The following is a 27,340-nucleotide window of genomic DNA, read 5'->3' as shown; positions in this document are numbered from 1 at the left end:
AGCTGTGTCCTAAGACTTCAGACATCCTGGAATCAACTTGAAACTAAGAAGAAGACGGGAACTTCGACGCTCTGCCACACAGAGGACTGAAGCCAATCTCCCCTGTGGTCAGGGAGTGACCACCTTGCTAACGCAAGCACCATCCAGCGAATCAACGTCTGCTTTGCCGCCGCCTCCCGCCGGAGCCCGAGCCCAGAGACTGACAAGACCTGGACCTCCAGACCTCTCACCGCCCGATCCACAGTCCCTGAGAAGAGGAGACCCGTGGAGGCACCGAGACACGTGGAGCCAGCCATCTTGAAAAGACCACGACAAGCTGCAAGCGCAACAACCGAGGCTCCCTCCAAGTTGTGCTTTGGGATCTGAGAAGCCCAACACCCGAGCAGCATCCGCACCAAAGGTGAGCCCTCCAGCATCTCCACAATCTGCGTGGGGCCCTTCTGCATTTTGCCACTCGACGCGCCTAACCAGTTGCTGGCCCGCTGGCTAGTGGCCATCTTGGCGACGAACTCCAAGAAATACACTGCTGGTCTGGTTGCTCCAGACTGGCCCTTGCTCCCCTCCAAAGGAGCAATCCCTCTGACCTTGCTGGTCAGAACCATCAGCTTATTTCGTTTTCCACAACAATTGCTTTTGCCAAGGCTTGTTTGCTTCGATCAAGTTGCCGACACCGCCGACAGCGAGAGCCTGCGTGGGACAGCTCGTGACTTGACTCCTGGACGTCGTCGACCTTCAGGGACCACGTGGCTGCAGAGACAAGCTACCCCTTCCTTCCTGTTTGCACCCGACATCGCCTGGTACCCACCTGGTGCCACGCTGGTCACTGGCTAGTGACTGTGAACACTGTCCCCTCTGCTTACAGGTCTTCAACATCTCGGATCCACTCTTGGATCCACTGCATCTCTTCCGGACCGGTCGCCTGCAGCATCATTGTCCACAGGCTCCATTGAACAGATAGAAGAAACCCGACGCACTTCGACGCCTATGCACCCGCTTCCTGTGGGTGAGGTAAAGCTGGCACTCCGGTGCCCAAGTGTAGAGAATCATCTCTAGTGTCTGTGTTACCAATCTTAAGTTCCTAGTCCATCCGGAAGATCCTCTTTGCAGTAACTTTGTACTTTTTACGCACCCATTGAAAACCTATGGGAGCTCGCGTGTGACTATTTGCTCTGCACACGCAACCCGTGGACCTCCTGGTCACTAACTGAAGTTAGCTCCTTGTAGGCCCAGCGATTCTAGAGGCCCTAGGCCTTTTCCCTTTTCTGTTCGTGGTACTTATACCACTATTTTAGTATATGGTTTGAGCGGCCACCAGGGCCTATCCATATAAAGTGCAATTTCTGCGTATTCTACTGTAATCTTGTTTGACGATTTGTGCTCCTGTGCTCATAAAGAGACTAGGGGTTACTTTGAGAAATAAATACATATATATTTTGAATATATATCTGTGTGGTGTCCTTTCAGTGGTATAAAAGGGGGTTACATTTGGTAAAACAGCCTGCTTAACACGCTTCACGAGTTTAGCCTCAAAGACTGCTTAGCCTACGCTACCACTAGGGCAGCTAGTCCGAAAAGGTTGACTTACAACCACACCATAAGGGTTGCTTGGCATGGTACAAGGTGGTCACTTTAACTAGTGAACATCATATACCAGGCCAACTTCTCACAGAGCTGATAAACTCTTTTATTCCTTGATGTTGGTACTTTGAGAGCGTCACAGTGCTCTGTACCTAAAATTCAGTGGGCAGGGAATATTTTGGGTCAAAGTACACTCTTTGAATGTAGCCGCAGTCTTTCTTACTACTGTTGCAGTGTCTCTTGTTCTGTTGCAGTGTAAAATCCCTAGACAATAATGAGAGTGATTCTAAAGTAGGTAAGGCACAATAGGTAAATCCTTCAATGGAATTATCCTGGAAACATTAAAATGTTACAAGCAGTTATATTGAACTCCCACCAAAATAGCAAACACCCTGTCTAAACTAGTACAAACACCCTTAGATTGGATTTTCAAGGCGTCTCCTTACTTCATCGGCTTTAACCTTCAGCAAGTCCAGAACATACTGGTAGATCTTTTGCTCCGGTTTCCTCATCCCAATACGGGAAGACTCAACAAGAAAGTCAAAATGGCTTCTCAACACAGTCATACATTTTGCTTCATTTTCCCTTGTTGGGGTGTCATTTACGCAGGTGTTTGACAAGATGCAGGTCTTAAATCCTGTTAAAAGAAATAAAATATGCTGTTTAAAGAAGATTCAAATAATTAGCAATATAGTATTGGTCTACCAGCACGTATGTACTGTAATGTGATCACAATTTCACAGGCTGGGTGACCGACACAACAATATTTGTGAATTGCTTTAACCGGGACAAGATAACCTATTGTCTCATTAAGCCTGGAAAAGCTGTATGGCTAGCATGCCAGAGTGAAACATGTTTGACTGAGCTACTATCTTCAACCATGGCATATTCACCACAAATAAAGACACAAGAGCAACTGAAAAGCATTTTCGATGAAAGATTTCGTCATTATGGAAGAAGCCATAGCAGGATTCCCTTAACAAACGTTTTCACTCCAACATCTGAGAAGAAGAGTCAACCCAAGAGTAATCCTTGGTGTTAGAAATTGGTTCTCTAGTTGGCAGAAGTATGCATCCTGTCCAAATAGGAACCACCACACTAGTCAGGTTAAGTCAGATTCACACTCTAAATTAACATGTGCTAACCCTCTGGTAGCTTGGCACAGAGCAGTCAGGCTTAACTTAAGAGGCGATGTGTAAAGTATTTGTGCAACACTTGTTACAGTAGAACAGTGAAAACACCACGCAAAAATAATCCAAACTAAGTTAGAAAAATAGGGCTAAATTAATTAACAAAACAAGACCAAAATGACAAAATTGCAAAGAGAAGAACTGAAGTTAGTACTGTGCTTAAAGCCATAAAGCGCCAACCGGGGCTATCGGGTTGAGCTGGACCGGGTCAAATCTGAAAAGTCAAGCAAAGTGCGATGGAGCGCAGGTCGGATACAGAAGCCACGCAGGCCCTGCTGAAAACAGTACCTTTCCGGAGGATACATCGACGTCGAAGAGCAGCTGTGGCAGTTCCAAATCACGCACTCAGGTCCCGTAACGTCATTGAACCCTTTTACAACGAAGACACTACGTCATCGCGCGCCTCGCAGTTAGGTCCCGCATTGTCGAACCCCTTATGATGAAGGTGCTGTGTGCTCATTGAGCCACACTGTCAATGCTGTGGATTTTCAAAAGCGGCATTGCGTCGGTGTCTAGGGCAAATGCATCGGTTCAGACCGGCACAAAGCAGGTGATGCATAGATCATGGCAGAAAACAGCTGCAGAACCACCTTTGAAGGGCTAGGACCGATTAAATTGAATTGAATATGGGACTTATAGAGCGCAATCTGTCACTCCGAAAGGAGCATCCTGGCGCTGAACAATTGAGGACTAGCTTAACAGAACGGAACAGGGACCTAAATAAAGGCTTGACAGAATGCATCTGATGCTCTGAAAATCAAGGTTTTTAGGGCCTTCCTAAACTGTGCTTCTGTTTCTAGGGTCCTCAATTTGTTTGGCATAAGGTTCCAGGCTTTGGTTCCTAACACCGTTGCCGACTTCCCTCCGAGGGTTTTAAGCCTGAAATCGGGTAGATTAAGGAGGTTAGCCGACGAGGATCTAAGTGTCCTCGTTGTGGAATTGGCACCTCTTAGCAGGACAGGACTCACAGTTGGCAGAGTCCGGCAGCTGAAGAATAACTGAAGGAAGTCTTTAATGTCACTGAGACATCATAACAGGAGGCAAGCCAGCAAGTCCTTAAAGTCACTTGGTTCTGGGGGATGTAGAGATTCAGTACCAGTCCTTCTCACCACCAGGCAAGGAGCAGCATGCCAGGCGCAGCAACACTGGAGTCCAGCAAATACAGCTGAGCCCCGCAGAGTGTCCATTATGCAGCAGGAGAGGGCCAAATTATGTGGCAGGATTGAGTAAATTATGTAGCAAGAAAAGGCAATTATGCAGCATATTTTGTAATGGTATTACTTCATCATTTCGTCATTTTTAAACTTGGTGATGGAGTATGGGCATTAGTTGCACCTCACTAGTACCTTTTTTAAACCCAAATATAGCAATAAGCAATAAAAAGTTGACCAATCAGCTTTGTAAAGGGCCTTTAAGTGTGTGGCACCAAATGTTGTTGCATTTTTTTTTTAACTTTCGAAACATTTGATGTAGAAACACAATTTTTGTTGTTGTTAAAATCTGAAGATTATGCAGCTGATGGATTATATGGCAAATGCGGCAAATCTATAATTATGCAAAAATCGCTGCAGTCGCACAATTGCATTATTCCAGTGGCCCTGCCTTTGAGCCATCCCAAATATCCCCATAGTCAGGTGCCTATGTGTCATCTCAAATATCCCCTAGTCATCTGCCTATAAATCAACCCAAATATCCCCTAGTCATGTGCCTGTGAGTCTGCCCAAAATCTCCATAGTCATGAAGGGCCCTGGGGGGATGTTACCATTTGTAGTGTGGTGTTTGACAACTCGGTGTACTATGGCCCTGGGGGATAATTACCATGCCAAGAACTTGGTCAAGTCTACAGGGCAATGAATGAGTCCCATGAAAAGCCAGGCATTGAGACATGCGTTTGATCCTGCAAGCCCCCCACACACATGGTACAGGAGGAGTGAGAACACAAGCAGGTCAAGGTCATGACACAGGCCCACTAGTAGCATTTAATTTACAGGCCCTGGGCACACGTAGTGCACTTTACTAAGAACTTCCAAGTAAATTAAATATGCCAATTGTGAATAAGTCAATGTTACTATGTTTTAGGGACAGAGCACCTGCACTTTAGCACTGGTCAGCAGCGGTAAATAAAGTGCCCAGGATCCCAATGCCAGCAAAAATGAAGTAATTAAAACAGGAGGTCAGAAAGCAAAAAAGTCAGGAGAAACCACGCCACGGATGTCAGGTGTAACACTTGGATTACAAACATCCTCATTTCGAGCTTGAGCCTAGAAAAGCCATACGTTTTAATAATCTCATCTATGCATTACATTCAACAAAAATCTATATCCACCCCTGAATTAATTTTTTGATCAATATTATAGCAGTTCCTGGATGATGTTTGTAGAGAATTAACAAGCAGGCTTGAACCACAGGAAAAGGCTACCACAGTCTATTCAAGTTAAAATTAGACGTATGTATCCATTCTCTGTGAAGACAGATCAATCTAAATATTAGGTATGCCTGGTCCTTTCGACATTATGCATCGACACCCTGCATGCTTCAAGGTACTATTTACAGGCTACTCAAGGGTAACTCAGCTAATCTCAGAAATAAACTTGCTTTTATGTCAACAGCAGTTCCCTTTGACAAGCATCTGCTACAGGCTTTCTCACAGGAGTGCAGGCCTGCAATTCAAACCTGGAGACATATTTTTCATATCATTCATGCGGGTGCAGTACATCTACAGTGTAGCCCTACTGGAGTTGTTGCTCTACCATTGTGCGAAGGCCTTAACAAAAGATTAGACAAGATAATTGTGGTTATCCAAAGTGACACCGTATTCAGGGGTAGAGCACATGCACTGAGACCTGTTTAACAGTTACTCAGTTTCCAGAGTCAAATATCTAGCAAAACCCAGTGTGCTAAAAAAAAAATTATAAAGAAGGATATACCACAAAGATGGCCAAATTCCATAAACAAACCCCTCTCAACCTTTACCCAAGTACTAAAAACGTTCTTGAAAGGCTCCAGGCTCTGCTTCCATCACTAACCATATTCACAGAGACCCTACTCCATACCGCTGGACCCCATTTTAACTAAATCCCATCTTATTCATAGATGCATTCCAGAACATGATCATTTACACAATTGCCAAACAGGTTAGGTGGCCAACTTTGCCTCTTTTGTCAGGTCATTCCTCCTATGTAGGCTAGATCAGATGATCCAACAAAAATAAGCAAGTGGCCAGTGCAATTGCTCCTGGACTGTGAACTTTGATAATGTTAATGTTACTGAAATAGGCCACTGACCATTCATCAACAGGTGAATACACCAATGCAATGCCTTGGGGTAAGCCTTACCTCCAGCCTTTGCGCTGGCAAGGAGTCACCTACTAGTCCCTGGGGCACGTATGGACTCTGTGCCCTCTCAGTTCACTCAGGAGATAACCACAAAGCAAAGTGGTAAGTCTCCAAGGCCAGAGTTAAGCACAGAGCCTAAGACACCTTCATTGCCTAGCTTTACTGGACTCACACAGTGGCCCATGAAAGACTTCCCACAAACATAATGTAGGTGAAAACAATAAGGAAAAAGCGATCCTGTCTCTACGTCACTAAAATGTTTATTCCGGCCTCTTGGTGCCCTCAAAGTACTGGCTAAAACCTCTAGCTACAGGAACCCTTCTTCCACTTGCAACATTGCCATTGGATTGCTCCCTGGGACTGGCATTCAGTTCAGGGTGTGTACAGTGAAACAGACATGTCCAGTGGTTTAGGACTTCCAGTGTGCAGGAATGTGGAATTCCTATAGCCAGACTCCCAGGGCATATTGTTTGATGTCAAGGGCAACACGTTTTCATATGTATTTTGTCCTTGGGACAAGTAGGCCCAACCCCCTGCAGCAAAAACCCTTTGGCTGCCGGTTTGAAGTACCACCTTATGGATCAGGGAAGGGCTCTGTCTGCAGTTAAGGTAATATTTTTGTCCACATGTTAATGCTGTTCAAAGTTGTATTTATGGCTCATTAAGGGAAAGCCTTTAATATTACTCTGACTGCACTACTTCAGTGGTTCCAGTATAAAACGCGAATAACACGTTTTCAAAGTTTAGCAATATGAGGCTAAATATAATGCTCCCAGAATGCTCTATATTTGATGCAAATATTTGCAGAAGCTTGAAAGCAAGATTCATGATTTTTGCTTTCAAAATAAAATGTTCATAAAAAAATGGATGCAGGAAAAAAAACGTAAACTACTGTAAAATTTTAGGTACCATTTTTTTGCAGCATCATTTAGTAACATGTGTTGATGCATGCTAGTATTTCCCAAAAATATTCATAATGGAAAATCAGTGTAACCAGTTTCAATAAGATTATGGGAAACAAAAATAAACAAGCATTGGCAAAGCCAGTAGGTCCAAAATTGGTGGTCAGCTTTTTAGTTTTTTCAATGTGTGAATTGTTCTGGAATGGTTTTTGTTAAACCTTATTGGTGTGGGGCCCTCACCATTTTAACAAACATTAGTAAAAGCAAAAATAGTTTTTGGTCTCAAAAAGCACACACTACCACAGTAGTTACTGGCACTGAACAAAACTACTTTGTGTGCCAGTATGCTCCTTGTGAAAGCGCAGAATGCTGTCACTCACAGTGAAGCCAGCCGATACAGAGAGAATGAGACATCATTTTAATAAACGCAAAAGGTCATGGTCAATACCAGACCAAATTTGTGGCCTATTTATTAAAGAAAGTTTCAAAAATGCACCCATGGTATATGTCCCTGCATTGAGTGCAGCTATACAGCTTTCGTGAATTCCCAAGAATGTACAGAAGTAGGAGACGGAATAGTACTCCTGGAATGACATTTATAATGGAATGACATTTATAAAGCGCGATGGCTACCCGGAGGCCTCCCAGCGCAGCGGACGAGTACAGGGTTCAGAACAGTAGGAGAAGATTACGGAACTAAAACAGCCAAGTTTTTAAAAACTTGCGGAATGAGAGAAGATTGGGCTCGTTCCGCAATTGAAGTGGAAGAGCATTCCAACCGATGGCACCATTATATGAGAAGGAGCGCCCGCCACATCTGACCCTCCTTATTCTGGGTTGAAGAGCAAGAACAGAGACAGATGACCGAAGGTCTCTCTTCGGTTGATAGGGAGTGATCAGAGATTGGAGAATGGGCGGGCCGTTCTTCCAGAAGGCTTTATGGACCAAACACATAGCCTTGAACTGGATCCTTTCCCTGATCGGCAGCCAGTGCAAGCTCTTTAGTGCTTGTTTAACAGACTGCCGACGAGGAATCTGAAGAATTCTATGGGCAGCACAGTTCTGAATGATTTGGAGCTTGTTGATGGTATACTGCGGAGCTCCCAAATATAATGCATTCCCATAATCCAGGCGAGAGAGGATCAAAGCTTGGACCATGATATTTCTAGCGTGGAAATTAAGAAGGGGAAGAACCTTACGAAGCATCCTTAGTAGCCCAAAGTAGGTTGTAGAAAGCTTCGCTGCCTGATGACTGAACGTGAGGGAGTGATCAAACCAGATACCAAGGCTCTTGATCTGGTCTTTAGGGGCCGGGGCCAGGCCTAGGAAATCTGGCCAAAGAGATGCCAGATTGAAGGCAGGGGAGTTACCCAGGAGCATAAGCTCCGTCTTGTCACCATTAAGTTTAAGGCATGAGATTTCCATCCATTTGGCGACCTCCTCTAGGCAACAGACTAGGGTGCTAGATGACCCCTCGGGGTGGTTGAGTGTCACCACGAGCTGAGTGTCATGTGCATAGGTGATGATTTTTATGCCAAATGGATGGACAATCTCTGCCAAGGGTCTCATATATATATTAAACAGCGTGGGGCTCAGGGCAGAGCCCTGGGGAACCCCACAGCTGAGAGGAAACTGGTTGGAGACTGCATCTCCCTCAAAAACCCTAAAGGAACGATCACTGAGAAAAGACTGCAACCACTCTATTGCCATGCCGGACACTCCCGAATTCTTGAGTCTGAGGAGCAGAGTAGTATGGATAACAGTGTCAAATGCGGCACTGAGATCAAGAAGGATAATAGCCGCAGTGCCCCCCGTGGTCTAGAATCGTTCTTGCTTCCTCTGTCACTGCAAGGAGAGCAGTCTCAGTGCCAAGCTGGGGACGAAACTCGGTCTGGGAGGGGTGCAGTAAATTATTAGATTCCAGAAAGGCTGCAAGAGTATTGTTTACATGCCTCTGTAGAATCTTACTCACCCAAGGCAGGAGAGAGATGGGGCGATAGTTGGCCAGATTGGCCTGATCAAGATTAGGTTTTTTCAAAAGGACTTTAACCATCGCACATTTCCAGGCCAAAGGTACTACACCTGAGGAGACAGAGGAATTCTCCAAGAAAATATTTGTGAACTGCATTTTAGCATGAGCAGATATGCATGTGTAGATTTGCTCATGTGAAAATCTGAGTTTTTGCAAGTTCACTTTCCCTCCAACTACTTTTTTACCAACTCTGGAAGAAGGTTAATGTCTGCAATTGACAGGAGTAAATTTCCAGCATTTCTCAGTATGGGAAAGATTAGAGAAGATTTGTTGAAAATCCTTAAAGCATGCAAGTTAGTAGGTTTGCACAGACTCAAAAGGGCATTCTAGCCCTGGAACTATTGCTTATCACTACCTTTAGCCCCCAGTATGTAGATCTGCGGCAATGTGGAAACATAAGGGAATTGCAAGTGTTCAAACACTACTATGGTATGAGCCCTGGCATAATCAGAGAGGCAATATCAGAGCTCTTATAGAATGAGATTGCCGCCATAATTTGTCACTGCAATACCTGGCACCAAATGGTATGAGATGATTTTGTTACAGGACTAGCAAATTTAAGAAGCAACCTGTCCCATGGATAAGTAGATATTTCATTAAATTCCACACCCCTGACAGTGTAACTGTACAGTATGTATACATTAAGGGTGGCACACTCTGTCTATACCTGCAGTGGTCTGCCTGGTAGAGGTCTCCTATCTCCCTAACGGCACAGGCAGCACGTCCAGAGCAGCAGTTTCTCTAGGACCTCTCCCGTTAGCACTCATTATCTAACCTTATTCTTCTCTTGAGTTCATGAATTCTTATAGCAGGAAAATACCCTTAGAGACCTGTAGTGGGGCATCCTTGGTGCCTGCACCCTCAGATTCCCATCTGTGCAACTTCATTTGAAGGCAGGGGACGAAAGGCTAAATTCTCTGTCTTCCTAACCATGAAAAACTAAATCACAGCATCCAACAGTAGGTAGAGCAGAGGACAAGGACAGGAGGCCGCAAAGGCTGAGAGCAAAGGAGGAAGTGAAGGGGGCAGGAAATGATGGAGGCAGCAATCACTGCCACAAGCACAATGTCTGTAGCAGGCACCTGCCAAATGTGCTATGTGAAGGTCAGAAAAAGCACAGAGGGGTTAGAGACCCGAGGCTTGGCTGAGCTCAAGCGCTCAGGGGTCCATGTCCCTGCTCTCATATGTTACTTGAAAAAGACATACAGTGCACACACAATTGGAGCAAAATGTAAGGAGAGAGTGAGAAGGAGTTAAAGACAGAAAGAAGAATCCACGAGTGGGGCACTACCAAATATGCCCTATTGGAGTAAGTAAGTAAATATCTTTATTTGCAGGATTACTTAAAACCATTGCAATAAAAAACTGTGGGATGCTGATTTCCCGAGTTAAAACCATGATTATGTGCCAAGATTTACAGTTTGCTTTTATGAAAAAAGTCAAGGTGACACATTTACACCACATAAAAGAAAAAAGCATTTAAAAGGATTTCACATAATTAAAAAAGTTACTAAGAATGAAGAATCCATGGAAACTGGGGTTTGTGGTCAACAGCAATATGGAAGTTCCGGGGTGCGCAAGGTAAATCTCCAGGCAACACGGGCAAACAGTGCACAACTCCACTTGTGTGCAGAATATGCTCTAATTACCAGGAGCAATGAAGGGTGCTGGTTGGTGCTCAGCGGCAATGTGCAAAGTGAGCAGGGTGCAAAATAATTCCCTATACCTATACGACAGGAACGCACAATGTGCGCAGTCAGCAGCAGTTGTAATAGTTTTCCAGGTATCAGGAATGATGGTGGCTAGGAATTGGTTATCGAAGATTTTAAAATTAATTTTTTTTTTAAATTGGGCAATCTGATTGGTTGACTGAGATTGTGAGTACAAAGAATGTAGTATATTCTAGTGCCTTTGAGGAGCCTTATGTTGCAGTGTCAGAAGATTTTAAGTAGGGGGGCCGGAATGGGTTCATAGATGCTGGTGTTTAATTTTTTTCTAACTATGCCCATGAATTGAACAAGCAGCAGGCCAACTAAACATCTTCGCCTTCAAAGCATGCTTTCACTGCCTGCCTGCATGTTATTAGCCCCTTGAATTTTAAGGTGGGTTTCAACAGGAGTCTACATTCATCTTTTAGTCTACCGCATATGCGGAGTAGATGTACCATGTCCCAGTAGTTTTAACTCCGATGTTTATTAATGTGACCGCCATTGCATTTCCTCTTCTTATTATGTCTTCTTTTGTGGCATAAATCAGCATTTGCGGTCTATTATCACGCCCGGATATTTGTAATCTTCTACTACTTCAAGCGGGTGACCTGGCAAGTGCCAATGGTGTCTATGAGCATTCTTTTTTTTTTTTTGTTTGGTTTAGCGGCATCACTTTGGATTTGTCTAGGTTTATATATAATCCATATTCAGCAGAGAAGCTTTGTGTGGTGTCTGATAGATGTTGTAGGCCGATCGGTGTGCGGCTGATCAATACAAGATAGTTGGAATAGAGTAAATTTAAGAGGGTAAGTCATCTTTGTGGCATGGGAATTGCTCTTGTCAAACTCGGATGAGAAGTCTGACATAAGAAGATTAAACAAAGTCGGGCCAGCACACAGCCTTGTTTCAGCCCCTTGGTCGTTGGTATCTTTCTAGAAAGGCGATCGCCAGCTCCCAGCCTTATTTAGACCCAGGTGTTTGTATGTAGAAGGATCAGCTGATTCAAGAGAGCAGATGGAATTTTTCATTTAGCTAATTTATCCCCATAGTTTCTCCCTGTGTATGTTGACGAAGGTTGATGAATAGTCGATGAAGCAAATGTAGAGTGGTGGTAGCTTAACATCTCTCACAGCGCCTATCAGGAGGATGAGTATGTTTGTTGTTGTACCCAGGTTCTTGCAGAATCCAGTTTGATTAAGGAGAATAACTGCCAATTCTGTCGCCCAGTCAATAAGTTCTTCTAAGAGAAGGCCAGCGTTATCAATTAAGGCGACCAGCCTGTAGTTCTTTGCTTCATTCTTGTGTTTTGGGGATATGATTGACCCCGTCCAAGAATCCTATTGGAGTAGCCACTACCAGCAAGGTCAGATAGGAGAATTTGTAGGGGATTACAGTAAAATGCTGCCTAAACACTTTTTTATATGCAGCAAAAGTATGAGATGAAGGAGATTATATGGTGGGGTAGTGGGGTGGAAATCAAAGAAAGAAATGGAGTGCTCAACCTGAAGCCTACAGAAATATCAATGTCATTAAGGTACAGAGAGTGAATCAACAGCACTGAAAGGACATATAGGCAGAGGAACAGCTCCTCAATCAGTTGTTTGTAGTTTCTCTTCTTACTCTTCGGTGTCTGCAGTTGAGAATGGTTTGGAATAGGAGACAGATAAGACATCCGTTTTCTAAAACACTGTGCTTTGTTAAAGAAATTTTTGGTAAAGTCAACATTCGCCATAAACGGCATCTCAGAGCTAGTACACTGGGTGCGAAAACAAATGCAGTATCAGTGAAAATAGAGGGAAAACCCAAATTGTCTTTCTCTCCTAAATCACATGGAGCTGATTCCAAAGTTGAGCAGCCAGAATCACAGAGGACCGTTCACCCAATCTGGCGTGTCACACCGTAGGGATAGGGGGTGGATGCCGAGACAAACAATGACTTTGTAGGGGACAGTATAAACCTAATTTGTTGGTCAAACCGTTTGAGCTAGTTTTGAGATAGGCTTTGTACACTACGCACTTTGCCTCAGAATGATTATGGCATGCTATAGGTAAACAAGGGGAGAAGATGTGGCCTAATGGCTAGAGGGTCGACCTCGAAGCTGGAGAACCAGATTCAAGTCTTGGCTGGGACGCTCAACATCCTGTGATTGTGGGCAAACACTTAATCTCCCTGTACCTAACAAAATGAATGTGTCCATTTGTAATGCAACTGGTGCTCATGTAAAGCGCTCCAATACCTTACGGTCAAGTTCACGCTTTATAAAACAAAAACAAAAAAGAAACGGTGGAGCTTTTTGGACATTGTTACTTTAGGGCTTTTTTTGATCTCTGACACAAGAATAAGCACAGACCACAATTCACAATTGTTGTGTGTTAGCGTAGCTAAATGAATGCATGCCCAAAACAATACCAGAACAACTCTCTGCATGGCACAAAGCATTGGCACAGTTATGCTATGGGGAAAACCCAGGTTGAACAATGATCCAAATTCTTTAAAAATGATAAAAGAATCATTTGTCAATGCAGCGATATGTGGTCAAAGGACAGATCAGAATCCATCATGATACCCAAATGTATGCTGCTGGGAACTGGGGGCCCCTATTCAGACTCTCCGACCAACAGGAAATAAGAGAAGATTATTGCCTCTGATTTTAGTGGTGCGATCCACAGAATACCATAGTTAATGTATATCTTTATAGCCATCATAGGAAAGCCAGCTGGGATGTTGATTGTTGCCCGTCCGTCCATCCATCCATCCCTCCATCCATATAATATTAGGGTATTACTGATATCTATGTAGAACAGTGTAGCATGGATGAAGTCTATTAACTGCCTTAAACAGATGATGAAAAAAGATGGAGAAAAGGTAGAACCCTGGGTAGACCTACATAATGGAGCGCAGAGTGCAGACTGAACAAATAGCATATCAATCCAAGATTTGACCACACTTAAATTCTACGAGGCCTAGTCACAGAGTCATTCTGGAGTATGAAAAGCAGTACTCCTCTGGAGTATGTATAGCAGTACTACTCTGGAGTATGTACAGTAGTACTCCTGAAGTCATTTTACCTACTCTTAAGGGCCTTTCTGAATTGGCCCCAAACAACTAAAATAGGAATAAAACAGGAAAATTCCTATAAATGAGTACAAATGAAGAGAAAAGTGCCCTCTTTTCACTTTGACTAATAGGGAGTTGGATGTTTAAGGCCTGAGTCACAAAAGCGTGTAAGAGTAGGTAAAAGAGTACTTCTGCAGTACCACCTTCTGTAGTCATACATGCTTTTGTGATTCGGCCGCAGTGTGCATTGCTTCAACCAGTGGCTCATAAAACGATTGCTAACACAACATTAGCCATTTCTTCTGGAAGTATAAGCATCCCAGATGACTCACCTTCTTGGATCACACTACTCAAAAGAGATCATGCAGGGGACCATATCACCCCTGAAGACTGTAGATGTCACACAAAAATTGAGACTTCCCATTTCAAGAAATTAAAGTTTTTAATTGAGTATTTGCATACTACATGCAGACAGCCACTCTGTACATCACTAGATTCTCTAAAAGGAACCCAAGAAACACAACAACCTCAACCGTACAGAGACCACTTGTGTCTACTAAAAGTAGAGGTGTGAGGACAGTGTTGTCCCTTACCATGCTTTCGGAGAGTGACGGCAGCGGCGAGAAGGGGCTTGTTCAGCTTTAGGTTCAGGTACATCTCACAGAAGGTCTTTCCAGCTGAAAACTCGGAGGGAAATGAGACCCCAGCAGCAGATGCATTGGCTTTGAATTCATTTTCAAGCTCAGAAAGAAACTTAAGGGAGACAACAGAAAAGAAAGGAAATAACAGAAAGTAAACTATTCAGTATACACAGCAGAAAGAATAGTGCACGTCACTTGACACACCTTTGACCTCTCCCCCATACAACAGTTCTAGGAACAGAAAGTCCTCTCTTACTTAATTTCTTAAAATAATGTATTTATCATAGAGTCACTTAGGTATTTATTTTTATCCAAATTATATTTACAAATGATTGCTTATTTGTTACCAGTCTCACAGTAGTACATGGAGTTCATTGGAAAGAAGACCATTTACCAAGAGACCCTATGATTAATACTGGAATAAAAAGGACACCAAGCAAACAAGACCCGGCAACGTATGAACTTGCAAAGAGGGTTCCTTTTCACATTGCAATAAAATGCAATTACAAATGGCGTAGGCTACAAAAAAAAAAAAAGAGAAATCATGCAGCTGCCTAAACGTGGTGGCCGTGTACATGCAATCAAAATGTGAAAAAAGATGACCAATCCCATCCAAACCTATCAAGCAGAAATCAAAAAAGCCCAGGCACTCTATTATGAAGCAAAGATCACTTCTGCGGCTAACACACCCAGAGAAATCTTCCGCATAGCAAAGACTCTGTGAGAATTCCCAGCTCCCGAAACCACCATCTCTTCCGATCGGTGCAACAAATTTGAAGACTACTTTCAAGAAAAAATTCGATCTATCTACAACACGTTCCCTGCCTCCCCACAGCCTAGTGACCCCCTCCCCCCCCCCCGCTCCAACTCCTCTTACCGTCCTTGACGTGACCACTAGACCCCAGACGCTAGGTGTTCCCCATTGGAAAAATCAGGCCATGCTCTCAAACATCTTTGGCCAGATAAAATCAGGTTCTCCTTATGACCTGGCCTCCCCCCCACCATATGGGCAAGGTCAAAGAGGTGGTCCTACCAGCAATACTGGAAGTCCTAAATCTCTCCATTACCAACAGCCATATTCTATGCCCCTGGAAACACGCCATGGTGAGAGTGCTACTGAAGAAACCGACCCTAAATCCAGATGTTACAGACCAATATCTCTGCTACCTATGGTCTGTAAGATTCTGGAAAAACATGTCAACTCTGTCCTCTCAGCCTTCTTAGAGACCCATAAACTCTTACACCACTCTCAGACTGGCTTCCGACCCCTTCTGGGAATGGAACCAGCTCTCATCTCCGTAGTGGAGGAATCCAAAAAGATTATGGATCAGGGAGGAGCAGTAGCCATCATTCTCCTCGGCCTGTGTGCCGCGTTCGACACGGTCAATTTTGATATCCTTCCGAACCGGCTTGGGAGTGTAGGAGTATCGGGGGAAGCAATAACATAGATCCAATCGTACCTCAGTGGCAGAACTTTCCAAGTCTTTTAGGGAGAAGCCACCTCCAGGTGCCAACCTCTTAGGTATGGAGTTCCTCAGGGATCATACCTGTGACCCACCTTATTCAACGTATATACGAGGCCACTGGCGGACATTGTACTCCCATTTGGGGTAAAACATTTCATCTATGCGGATGACACACAGCTAGTGGTCTCTCTAAAGCACCCGCACAATGCCCCCTCCGACCTAGAAACCTGCCTGGAGAAGGTGGCCACTTGGAGGCAAAACTTCTGCCTTAGGCTCAATGGCGACAAATCTGAAATCATGTATCTGGGTAACCTACCCGACACTGATTTCAAATTGCAATGGCCAACATGTCTAGGACAAGCACCCACTCCAAAGCCCAGTATCAAAAGCCTGGGAGTGTGGCTTGACAAATCACTAAAATTTGATCAGCAAGCGGTGGAAGTGGCCGGTACGTGTTACGGCCTACTGAAAATGCTGAAGAAAATTCTTCTCCTTCTCCCCATCAGAGCAAGAAGAACTGTGGTACAGGCCCTGGTCCTCTCACACCTGGATTATGGCAACTCCTTGTACCTGGGAGCGCCCAACTCCACCATTAGGAAACTCCATGTGGCCCAGAACTGTGCCGCCAGGATGCTGCTGGGAGTGCCAAGAGCTCCATCGGCGAAGCCATTCCTGAAAGCCCTACATTGGCTACCCATTCTGGAAAGAATTAAATTCAAATCCCTTTGCATAGCCCACAAAACCCTGGTGGGCAAAGGTCCGACCATCTTTAACTCCATCATTAGCTTTTACCATCCTAGGAAACTTCTCCGCTCTGCAAATATGAGTCTGGCCGCCATCCCCAAAATTCAGAGTATACGCAGTGGGGGCAACGCCTTCTCGTATAGCAAAGCCAGGCTATGGAACGCTCTTCACCTGCAACTACGCTCTGAGACCCACCTTCTCACCTTTCGAAAGCACCTGAAAATGTGGCTATTTCAAAACCTCAGTCTGTAATTCCCACCCCTCTCATTGTCTCGCCGCTAGCGGTGGGATGCCTTTTGGTAGCTACGAGCTCTAGAAATATTAATTAATAATAATCATAATAATGCAAATTTGAAAAAAACAATACAAGTGATTCCTAGCAGAACAAGTTACTTACCTTAGGTAAACCGTTTATGTTAGAGAAACTATCTAACCACAGATTCCTCACTTTTTGAATTCTCCCACATGTATCAGACTGAATCCAGAAAATCTTCAGCAGTTCCCTTGCATGGCGTTGGCAGCTCTGCATCAGCGTCATTCTATGCCAGACATGAAATGCGGTGGCCTATATTGGCACCACCCAAACACGCAGACATCAGTTGCTTTCTTGACTTTTCCGCACCAGCAGAGGCAGAGCCAAAATAAGATTGGTAATGACTGGTAATGACTGGAATGCAGAGTCCTAATTTAGAATCTTTTTAATGGAAAAGTCAAGTTCACAAAACAGAGCGAATGAGAGGGTTGGTGAGGAATCTGCAGTTAGATAGAATCTCTACCAGAAAGAGTGTTACCAAAGAAGTAACCTGCTCTTCAGACAGAGACTTCTAACCACAGATTTATCACCTTTTGAATAGATGATCAAGCAGTACCTTTTAGGTGGGGGTGTGGGGGGTCTGAACTGGCTCAAACCAAAAGGTCCTCAAGGATCGAGTGGGCAAAAGTGCCTTTCCGGACGGACCCGAATGTCCAGACAATAGTCCCACATGAACATATGGACTGACGTCCACATAGCAGCCTTACAAATGTTCAGAACCAGCACCTCACATTCAATGCAGCAGTAGCAGTATTGGCTCTGGTCGAATGAGCCCATACATCTACAGCATGCTGCACTTTGGCCAGTGTGTAGCAGATCTTAATGGAGTGAAGGATGAAATGTTCAGTTTCTGCACAGCCTTGCTCCTCATTGTTCCATGAATCCGAAAAAGAACTAACTGTCCACCCAGTGTCTCTGGAGCCATCAGTGTAGAAGCCAAGAGCCCTTTACCGGTCCAGCCAGTGAAATCTCTCCTCCTTCTTAGATGGCTGAGCCACAGCAAAGAACACCAAAAGGGTCATGTTCAGGCAACAATGAAAGGGAGCCATTACTCTTGGAAGGAAGGAGGCTCGGGTCCACCGAACCAGATGCACATGAGAAATGTAAGAACCAAATTAAAATCTCTTTGGGGCATAACAGAGACGCAGGAAACATAGTTTGTAACTCTTTGGGGACATGCATTATAACTGCTGATTTAAATAATTATGTATGGCCCAGCAACCATAAAAAGGCCAAAAGAGCGAACAGGTACACTTTAACAGTACCCAAAACAAGGCATTGCTGGTTCAGGGGGCAACACAAACAACAGAACTTCACACAGTCTGGCATAGAGTGGGTCAATCTGTTTAACAGTGCACCAGGCCACAAACTTATCTCAAAGACAGGAGTATACATATTTGATTGAGTGACCCCTTGCTGTCACAATGGCATCCATGGCTTGAGAAGGAAGACTGAAGCACTCATCTGTCGCCGCTCAATTTCTATGCATAGAGGTGTACGTTGCACGGGTTCAGGTGCACAACACTCCCCCAGGGCAGCCTGGTCTGAGGACAGATGCTCATGCCCAGGGGTCTGAGACACCATTGTCTCTGTGCCCAATCCAAGCCATCATGATGACTTGGGCTCAGTATGTCCTGATCTTCTTCAGGACTCTGGGCAGCAGAGCTATCGACAGGAAGGAGTACAGAAGTCCAGAGTTTCATTCTACACAGAAAGAGTCAGCGCTAGAGACACCTTGGAAACTCCAAAGCACAAAAGTGCTGACCTTGCATGTTCTCGCGGTGGCGAAAAGATCGAGCCAAGGTTCTCCCCATTCGCAGAAAAGACCCTGTGCCACCTCCGCATTTTACTTCTTTTTGTGTTTTACAAGGCGCCAATGGCTAAATTCATATGTTCGGATGTTCAGGGAGTCCGCCAGGTGGCAGGTCATCAGAAAAATATCTTGGCAGCATACCCACAACCAGAGACACAAATTGTTCTGGCACAGGGTTCATGACCCTACTCCTCCCTGCTTGTTGCAGTACCACATGGTGGTGGTGTTGCCCAAGAGTACCTGCCCAGTTTTCCTTTGATGGATGACAGGATGGCTTTCATCCCCCAATCAGACCAGGTGTCTTTGATCTCCACCTCTAACAGATGACTCAGAAGAGATACATTGGCCACCACTGTGAGCTCTGTGTGGAGTAAGGAGATGGGTCTCTGCCGCTGCCCCACTCGCAGTCCTGCATCCACCACTGCAGGGCTTTTGCAGTCTCCTCCGAAATCAGGACCAGATCAGAAAGATCACCCTAATGTTGTGCCCACTGGGACTGAAGATCCCACTGCAGAGCCTGCATATGCCCTCTGACGTGCTTAATCAGCAGGATGCAGGAGGCAATCAGTCCCAGCAGCCTCAGACTCATTCTCACTGAGATCTAGGACAGTGGTTGAAACATCAGTGTCATAAACCAAATATCTTGGACTCTCAGCTCTGGGGGATAGATGTGAAACTGCACTGTGCCCAAAATGGCTCAGATGAAGGGAAGCATCTGCAAAGGAGTCAGGTGTGACTTTGGCACATTGATAGTGAGCCCCAAGGAATTCGGTATGTTTGATGTTCGCTGTAATATGAAGATGGTTGACAACTGCCTAGGGTAGGACCGCCTTTAACAACCCGTCATTGAGGTAGAGGAAACGTGAACCCTAATCTCCGAAAATATGCTGCTAGCACACCACGGTGAGATGCTGGTGAGACCAAAAGGGAGCACAGTTCAATGGGAATGCTTGTGGCCTACCATTAACCACAGTTAACATCTGTGAGGCTGCAGAACGAGAACGCGGAAATAAGCGTCATGTGGGCCCAGTGCTACCATCCAGTCTCCAGAGTAGAGGGCAGACAAGATCTGGACCAGGGTGAGCATTTTGAACTTGTGTTTCCACAGAAAGACATTCAGAGAGTGTAGGTCTAAAATGAGATGAAGGCCCCTGTGCTTTTTCAGCATCAGGAAGTAGTGAGAATAACATCCACAACCAACTTCTGGTGCTGGCCCCCACTCTGTGGCTCCTTTGGCCAAAACAGTTAGCACTTCCAACTGCAAGAGCAACAAGTGGTCATCGGTAGGCCGGCCTGGGAATGGTGGAAGGTGCGGCAGGGTCTCACGAATTGGCTAAGAATAACCCTGCTAAACAATCTGCGGGACCCACCTGCTTCCCTGTCACATAGTGTCATCACCTGCCTCTGACAGGGTGGTTGTGTGATGTAAAGGGCATGCTAACAAGGTTGGACGGGGTGGCAGCTGGGGGAGGGCAGAAGATGGGCTGCAGAGTGATCCTATTGCCGTCTCATTGGGTACCACGGCTGCTATCATGAAAAGGCTGGGTTAATTGTTGCACCTGATGGGGCTGTTGTTGATGTTGAAAGTTCCTATCAGTACCATGTATAGGGTGAAAACGCTGAGGCGATTGGCACAGAGTAACCGCAAGCATGTGGTGGCCTGCTATCCTTGAAGTGCTCCAAGACAGAGTCCGCTTTATCCCCAAACTGTCTGAAGCCATCAAATGGTATGTCCACATGACTGTAGTGGACGACTCCCAAAACACCAGTGGGCCGCATCCAGGTGTGTCTGTGAATGGCCATGCTGGTGCCAATAGCTCTGTCACGGCAGTCAGTAATATCTAGCCCACAATAGAAGGTGAATTTGGCCCCGAGTTGCATAAAGCTGGGTCTAATGTGAGGTAGCATGGTGAGCAAAAACAAAGGACAGGTATGTGGCCCAAGCGATCTCCAGCTACAGATATTAATTCAAGCACTCAATCCGTCACTTTTTTGCATGCTTTATTCTGCATGTCAAAGGTACAGTCAACAAGTAATTGAAGGCATAGCTAGGGTCTCAGAACAGAAGTGGAATGTTACTACATTGTGATGCAGTTTTTTTATTGAGGTGTGTTTTCAGCTCTTCTAATGAAATAAACGGTTCCCCAAAAAACCTGATATAGGAGAGTGACAGGGACAGCAAGAGTCAAATACAAGAACGTATATAACAAAATCTTTTGACTATAGAATAAATCATATTCTTAATTTTATTTCAAATTCACAATCATAATTTATACTTTAAAATAGTGACATAACCGAAATAATTTTTACAGAAAAAGGTGAACCGTCCCCTCATATTAAAAAATGCCGACAGACTCACAAACTCACAACCTTCATACACACTATTCCCATACAAACTGTCTTGTATAATACCCAAGTGACATATTCAACATAATACAAGGAAAGCAGATGTTCTCACAAATGTATTGCCTAGTTAGAATAAATCCTTATATTTTTTCACCAGGCTATTAGCTTGAAATACCTTTTCAGGGCTATCAAAATCATAGAGCATATCTTCATGTGGTTTGCATAATTAGTTATCTATACTTTATAAAGCGGATAGCTTTCATTGGACTAAGAAGGCCCGATACTCTTTTGTATTGTCACAGGGATAGAAAAGCAAGTGCTGATGTTTAGGTGTCCTGTCGACCACACACCTTCTTCAGGGTCCAATCAGTACCAATAAAAACAGAGAGGTAAAGGTAAAGGAAAAGAAGGGACTCGTCGCTCCAGTTCTCTGTACAGAAATAGACAGATCGAATACTGTTTAATCGCCGAAACAATCTTTCTCCAGGAGTAGGAAGAGCAAAGCGGGATGCGGACCGCGATCCAATCTGCAGTGGATTGAGTCTGGGTAATTCGGTAAATGGTATGGAAGCGGTCAAACGCTCCTGCCTCAGTCAGTTCAACTCTGGTGATTGGCCAGGAGGACAGAGATTCCCATATATTCAGTAGATTTATTTAATGATTAGTTCAGGTTGGGAAGTTGTGGTGTCACCCAGGTGGATTTGACTCCATTTGTTCAAAACTTGCTGCACTTCTCCCTTCGGGTCATGTGATGAAAGAGTGTCCGATCTGTCTTTTTCCGTACAGAGAACCAGGGGGATGAGGCCATTCTTTTCCTTTTCTTCTCTGCTTTCATTTTTACACAAGCTTTCTTATAATGCCCTGAAAAGTGAAAAACAAATCTGCAAGCTTTTCACTACCACAACATGTAAAACTTGAACGTACATGTCCCACTTTTTAAATACAACGCACCATGACTTACGGGCTGTTAAGGCCTACCGTAGTGGTGATTATAGGAAAACAATGGTTCTGTCGGGTATGAGTAAAACAATTACTTTGTTGAAAAAAAGAATCAAGAGAAAGTAAGGAATCAATCAAAAGTTGACCACACAATCTCAAAGTACAAATCACGGTGAGGCTTGATTTGAAGGATGTGATGTCATTCTTTATATATAAATTGCATCATTTATATGAAGAAACACACATAACATTTGTAATGCAGGGTTACCAAAGTAATGAACTGTAGAGTGAGTCAGTGAATTTGTGACAAGGTGACATAAGTGACCGAATTGTGCATAGTATATACAGTGATCAAATGCAGAAAAAACTTTTTATGTACACAATATACATGAGGAGGGCCAGTATCGAGGAAAATCACAATGACACTGTTTCACGAATAAATCAAAACATATATGGAAAACAGGTCTTGGACTGGTCCTAGCAATTATCGTCGACGTTTCAACCCAATGTAAGCGACTTTAAATCGTCATGTAGGGTCTTCATCAGGACATTAAAATAAACGATGGCAACCTGCAAGAGCAAGTAAAGTACGTATCAATACAGTAATGTGTGATTATTTTAATGTGTGGTCCCGAGTAATAAAGGCCATCACTCACCTAGCCAGTGGTCTAGGATGGCCTGGCAGACAAACGTTCACGCGTAGAAATACAGAGCGCCTCATCCGATGTGATCTCTGTAAGTCAAAGTGAAGTGCGTGATGCCGTCAATAACCCACACAGAGACTGCGTCTTTACAATATGAGGTTACGAAAATTAAGACAAGGGGTGGATTAAGGGTTAGTAAACTACAAGAAATACCCTCTATTTCAACCGATTCGGGAAATAAAGCGCTGCAATCATCGGTTACGGAAAACAACTTCAGTGCTCAAAGAGACGCTCACCTTAACCGGCGTTTTCCTTTAAGTAAGGCCGACTCCGGTGAATCAAATACGTCGGAACCAATCCGAGATGGAATTCCTATTATTATCTGGAAGGATAAACATTCAATGAGGAATTGTTCGCGACCGAGTAGAGCCGAGAGCACTGGATTGGGGAATGATTGCTTACTTGGGAAGAGAAGGAGCAAAGCGATCACGACTCACGCTGCAGCACCTCCTGTCTCAGTCGGAGGAAGCCGCAACTGACAGACAGGCTGCTACATGAAGGTAAACGGGGCAGTCCTGTCTGACGTAGACAGAGTGACGTGTCAAGAGGGTTGCCTAGCGAACACGGTCGCTTAGGGGAACTGAGGCAGCTGGGGCCAGCGCGGGGCAGACCGCGCGCTATGCTGACGTGAACTGACAGGCAATATGTCAATCAGCAGAGTTAACTTAATTAACATGCGAATGGACAGTTTCAGGGAGTGTGGAATATTCGTGCGCATTAGAGACGGTTATGTAGAGATGCGCAGCAATGCTAGGACGTGTGGGCTACTCTCGCACATAGGAGGTGATGAGGCAAACGGATGTAAAGCGATGTGCCGAGGGGGTTATCCGGCAACTATGATCACTACTAAAAACATCCGGTGTACGTACGGTGTTAATACGAGAGCTATTCGAGGCAGTTGAAACATTGTGTACAGTTGTTTCATGATGACAATGATATCGCGGAAAAAAACATAAGTCATTGTTTACATCACATGTGTGCAATAGGACAACTATTAGAAACAACAAGCTCAAAGACATAGATTGAATACAGTTTGAGGTCCGTCTCAGAACCTCATGTGAGAGTGCCTGTTTATAACAAAGTTTGTCAAGATGAAATTGTGAATGACTCATATATACAGACTGCAGATGAGCCAAAGGTTATGCAATACAGGGTTCATGGAGAAGTATCATAGTTGCCCCATCTCCCTGGATGTTTCCTCGAGGCTATTAAGACCTTGCTGGACAGTATTGAGGAAATGAATCCATCTACATTCCTTTCTCTTTAGATTCAGAGCCATTGACCCCCCTCTGGGCGCAAGACTTGCCTTTTCTAGCACCCACCATTTAAATTCTTCAGGCTGATGGCTTAGTGCCAGAAAATGATCCACCATGGGGGCCCCTTGTGTTTTACATCTGATGCGGCTCATGTGTTGTAATATCCTCACTTTTATTTTTTGTGTTGTTTGTCCCACATATAGGAACTCACAAGGACATCTTATCACATATATTAGATTGGAGCTGTTGCAATTTGTGAAAGTTGATGAGTTATATGTTCTGTTGTTATGGGTGAAGGAAGAGCCCTCTATTGACAATGGACAGGCTTTACATTGGCCACACTTGTAATGGCCCACGATGGAAGGTAGGCCCAACTGTTCCCTGAGACCACGTGTTTTCGGTGGTTCAAGGTATGCCTTAACAACACTGTCTTTTACATTCTTGCCCCGTTTGAAAGCGAAGATAGGTTCTTCGATGGTAGGGAGTTCACTGGCAACAAGATTCCAGTACTTCTTGATAATTTTCTTCATCCCATTACTCTTCGTGTTAAAAGATGTGACACATACAATGTTTTCACTCTTCGATCTTTTTTCCTTGACCTGCAAGAGTTCGTCTCTCGGGCAATACCACGCGCGTTTGCGTGCGCGTTTCAAGAGACCTACTGGATACCCTCGTTCCTTTAGTCGAGCGGTGAGGATCTCAGTTTCTTTAAAGAAATCAGCTCTGCGTGTACAGTTCCTCCTAAGTCTAAGGTATTGACCATAAGGAAGGTTATCTCTTAAGCTGCGTGGATGGTGAGAGTCCTACTTAAGGAGGGTGTTCCGTTCCGTTGGTTTACGAAAGAGGTCACAGATTAGTTGTCCATCAACTTCAAACTTGAGATCCAGGAAGTCGATGGTACTGTTATCATTCAACATGGTGAACTGGATATCGTTGGATCTAGCATTCAGCCAGCTATAGAACTGATTGAGTTCGTCCTTAGTACCAGACCAGATCATTATAACGTCGTCTATATAACGTTTCCAAACAGTGATGTGGTCAATGAACGGATTTTGGTGGTTATATAGATGTTCCTCTTCATATGCATCCATGAAGATATTGGCCAGACTCGGCGCATAGGTAGCCCCCATCGCCACGCCTTTACATTGATAATAAAACTGCTTCATGAAAATAAAGTAATTATGTCTCATGGCAATTTCCAACAAGCCCAGCAGAAAGTCGGTCGGTATCCAGTGCGGTCTCGTTCTTTTGTCAAGGATTTCTTTGATCACTTCAAGGGCCCTTATCTGGGGAATGGAGGTATAAAGCGAGGATACGTCTAACGTGACTAATAGCTGAGTTTGAGTATCAAATGGTTGTCCCTCCAACAATTGGATGATATGCATCGTGTCACGGACATATGATTTAGTCTGTGGTATCCATGGCTGCAAGAAGTGATCTATGAATTGGTTAAGCGGTTCCAGTATGGAACCGCATCCCGAGACAATTGGTCTGCCTGGAGGTTTGTCCAGACGTTTGTGAATCTTCGGGAGGGTATATATAGTCGGAATCCTGGCCTCACGTTTGTTCAGAAAATCACATTCAGACTGACTGAGGAAGCCTTGTGACACTCCATCCATCGTAATCCTTTCAATCAAAGATTTAATTTCAGATGTGGGGTCTCTTGGTACCGGGCAATAGCTGTCTCTACATGCCAATTGGAGCTCTATTTCTGCAACATAGTCTTGTGTGTTCTGCAGAACAACTGCTCCACCCTTATCCGCGGCTTTTATTACAATTGCCTCATTGGTTCCCAAAGTTGAGAGAGCCAGTTTCTCAGGCTTACTGATGTTATATCTGATGTATTCCTTTTTCTCAAGTAGGCCCATGATCTCCTGAAGTACAATCTTTTCGTAAGAGAGTATTTTTTCGCTCATCATGTATGCACTTGGTGTGAATGTTGAGATAGGTCGGAAAGGTGTGGCTGTGGTAGCTGGGACAGATGTTTTTTGAAAAGTAATATTTCAACCGGATTTTCCTGAAGAAGCGTTGCAATTCAACCTTAACATTGAAAGAATCAGGAACAGATGTGGGTACAAATGATAACCCTTTCGACAAGACCATCTTTTCTTCATTTGTTAGTGCATAATCTGAGAGATTGATTATGGGATCTAAAGTATCGGAGGGCATGGAGTCGGTGTTAACTTGAGTCATTACCAGGTTGATGTTAGCTTAATGAACTGGTACATGCTGGGAAATGTCATTCACAGAGTCGCTAGTAGTGGGTTGCTCTAACTGTGGAGTTAATATCGGTGTGTCTCCATGATGCTCCAATGGGATCTCATTTGTAATTATTGCTGGGGAATTATGATCAGACATTAGTGTTCTGGTGTCATGCTGTGAGGGTACTGACATCGTCAAAAGTGGTAATGCACAAGTGGCAATTGTATCATCAGAATGCGTATTCACCATCGGTACGTTTGTCTGCGGGTCGAGATCTCCCCATGAGCTTCTGGCTGGAAGAAGCGGACCCGTGAGTTGGTGCGCCGGCTGTTCCCTCCTCTTCGGTTGTTCCATCCTCTTGAGCGACCCCAGAACTGATCCTGACCTCCACCCCTGTTTGATTGTCGAGGGCCCTCCCCTGAAAAAAGGGACAATTGGTTATCTTGGTGGCTGGTGGAAGGTCTATCCAAATCTGAATCTGAACCACTGCCAACTGTAGAGTCAGAGAAGGTCTTAAATCTTCTTGGGCCCTGTCTGCTTTTATTAGAAAAGAAACCTTGACTATCCTGTTGATAGTAATCCTCCGCCAAGTATGGATATGTGGATTTTTTGTCGTAATTTCTAATATCCTTAGACAGCTTATCCAGCTTTTTATTCAAAGTTGTCGTATTGAACTCCACTAAGGTTTTCTCGGCCCTTTCCAGAGCCTCCTTGGCATTTGTTAGAGCACTGTCCCCCAAGATTTCTCTCTTGAGTTCCGTAATCTCCTGTTTAAGTTTTTTCACGTATTCAATTGCAGTCTCTATTCCAAGCACCATCCAGTGCCTGGAACAATTATTCGCCACAAAACTAAATCCTTCCCTGAATTTAGGTATGTCTATGAATATTGCTGGTTCATTGCGAACCTGCAAACCCTTGGGAATTATGTTTGATTCAAGATATTTGGTCAATACATGGCCATGCAGTCTAGAGCGCACTAATTTCTTCTCCAAACGCTCTAGTCTAGCCAATTTCTCATTAAGGCCAACATCCACTGATAATCTGTCTGGGCCTAAAAGGAAGCCAGAGCTCCCCTGTTCTTTTATTAGGTTGGCTATATATTCTTCAGTATAT

At 44.3% G+C, this 27,340-nt stretch overlaps 1 protein-coding gene across 1 annotated transcript in view; it reads right to left on the bottom strand.

Annotated features, from left to right (window-relative positions):
• The window catches only part of EPHX2 (epoxide hydrolase 2), a 574,957-nt gene that overhangs the window by 507,023 nt on the left and 40,594 nt on the right, over positions 1-27,340 (bottom strand). Inside the window, exons 3-4 of the mRNA XM_085613110.1 lie at positions 14,397-14,556; positions 2,025-2,215 (exon numbers count right to left, since the gene is read on the bottom strand). Coding sequence (XP_085469236.1) covers positions 2,025-2,215; positions 14,397-14,556 — 351 coding nt within the window. The remainder of the gene's footprint in view (positions 1-2,024; positions 2,216-14,396; positions 14,557-27,340) is intronic.

Source organism: Triturus cristatus, chromosome 6 (assembly GCF_964204655.1).
Source record: "Triturus cristatus chromosome 6, aTriCri1.1, whole genome shotgun sequence".
In the NCBI taxonomy this organism is placed as follows: domain Eukaryota; kingdom Metazoa; phylum Chordata; class Amphibia; order Caudata; family Salamandridae; genus Triturus; species Triturus cristatus.
This window is presented reverse-complemented; position numbering and strand designations above follow the sequence as displayed.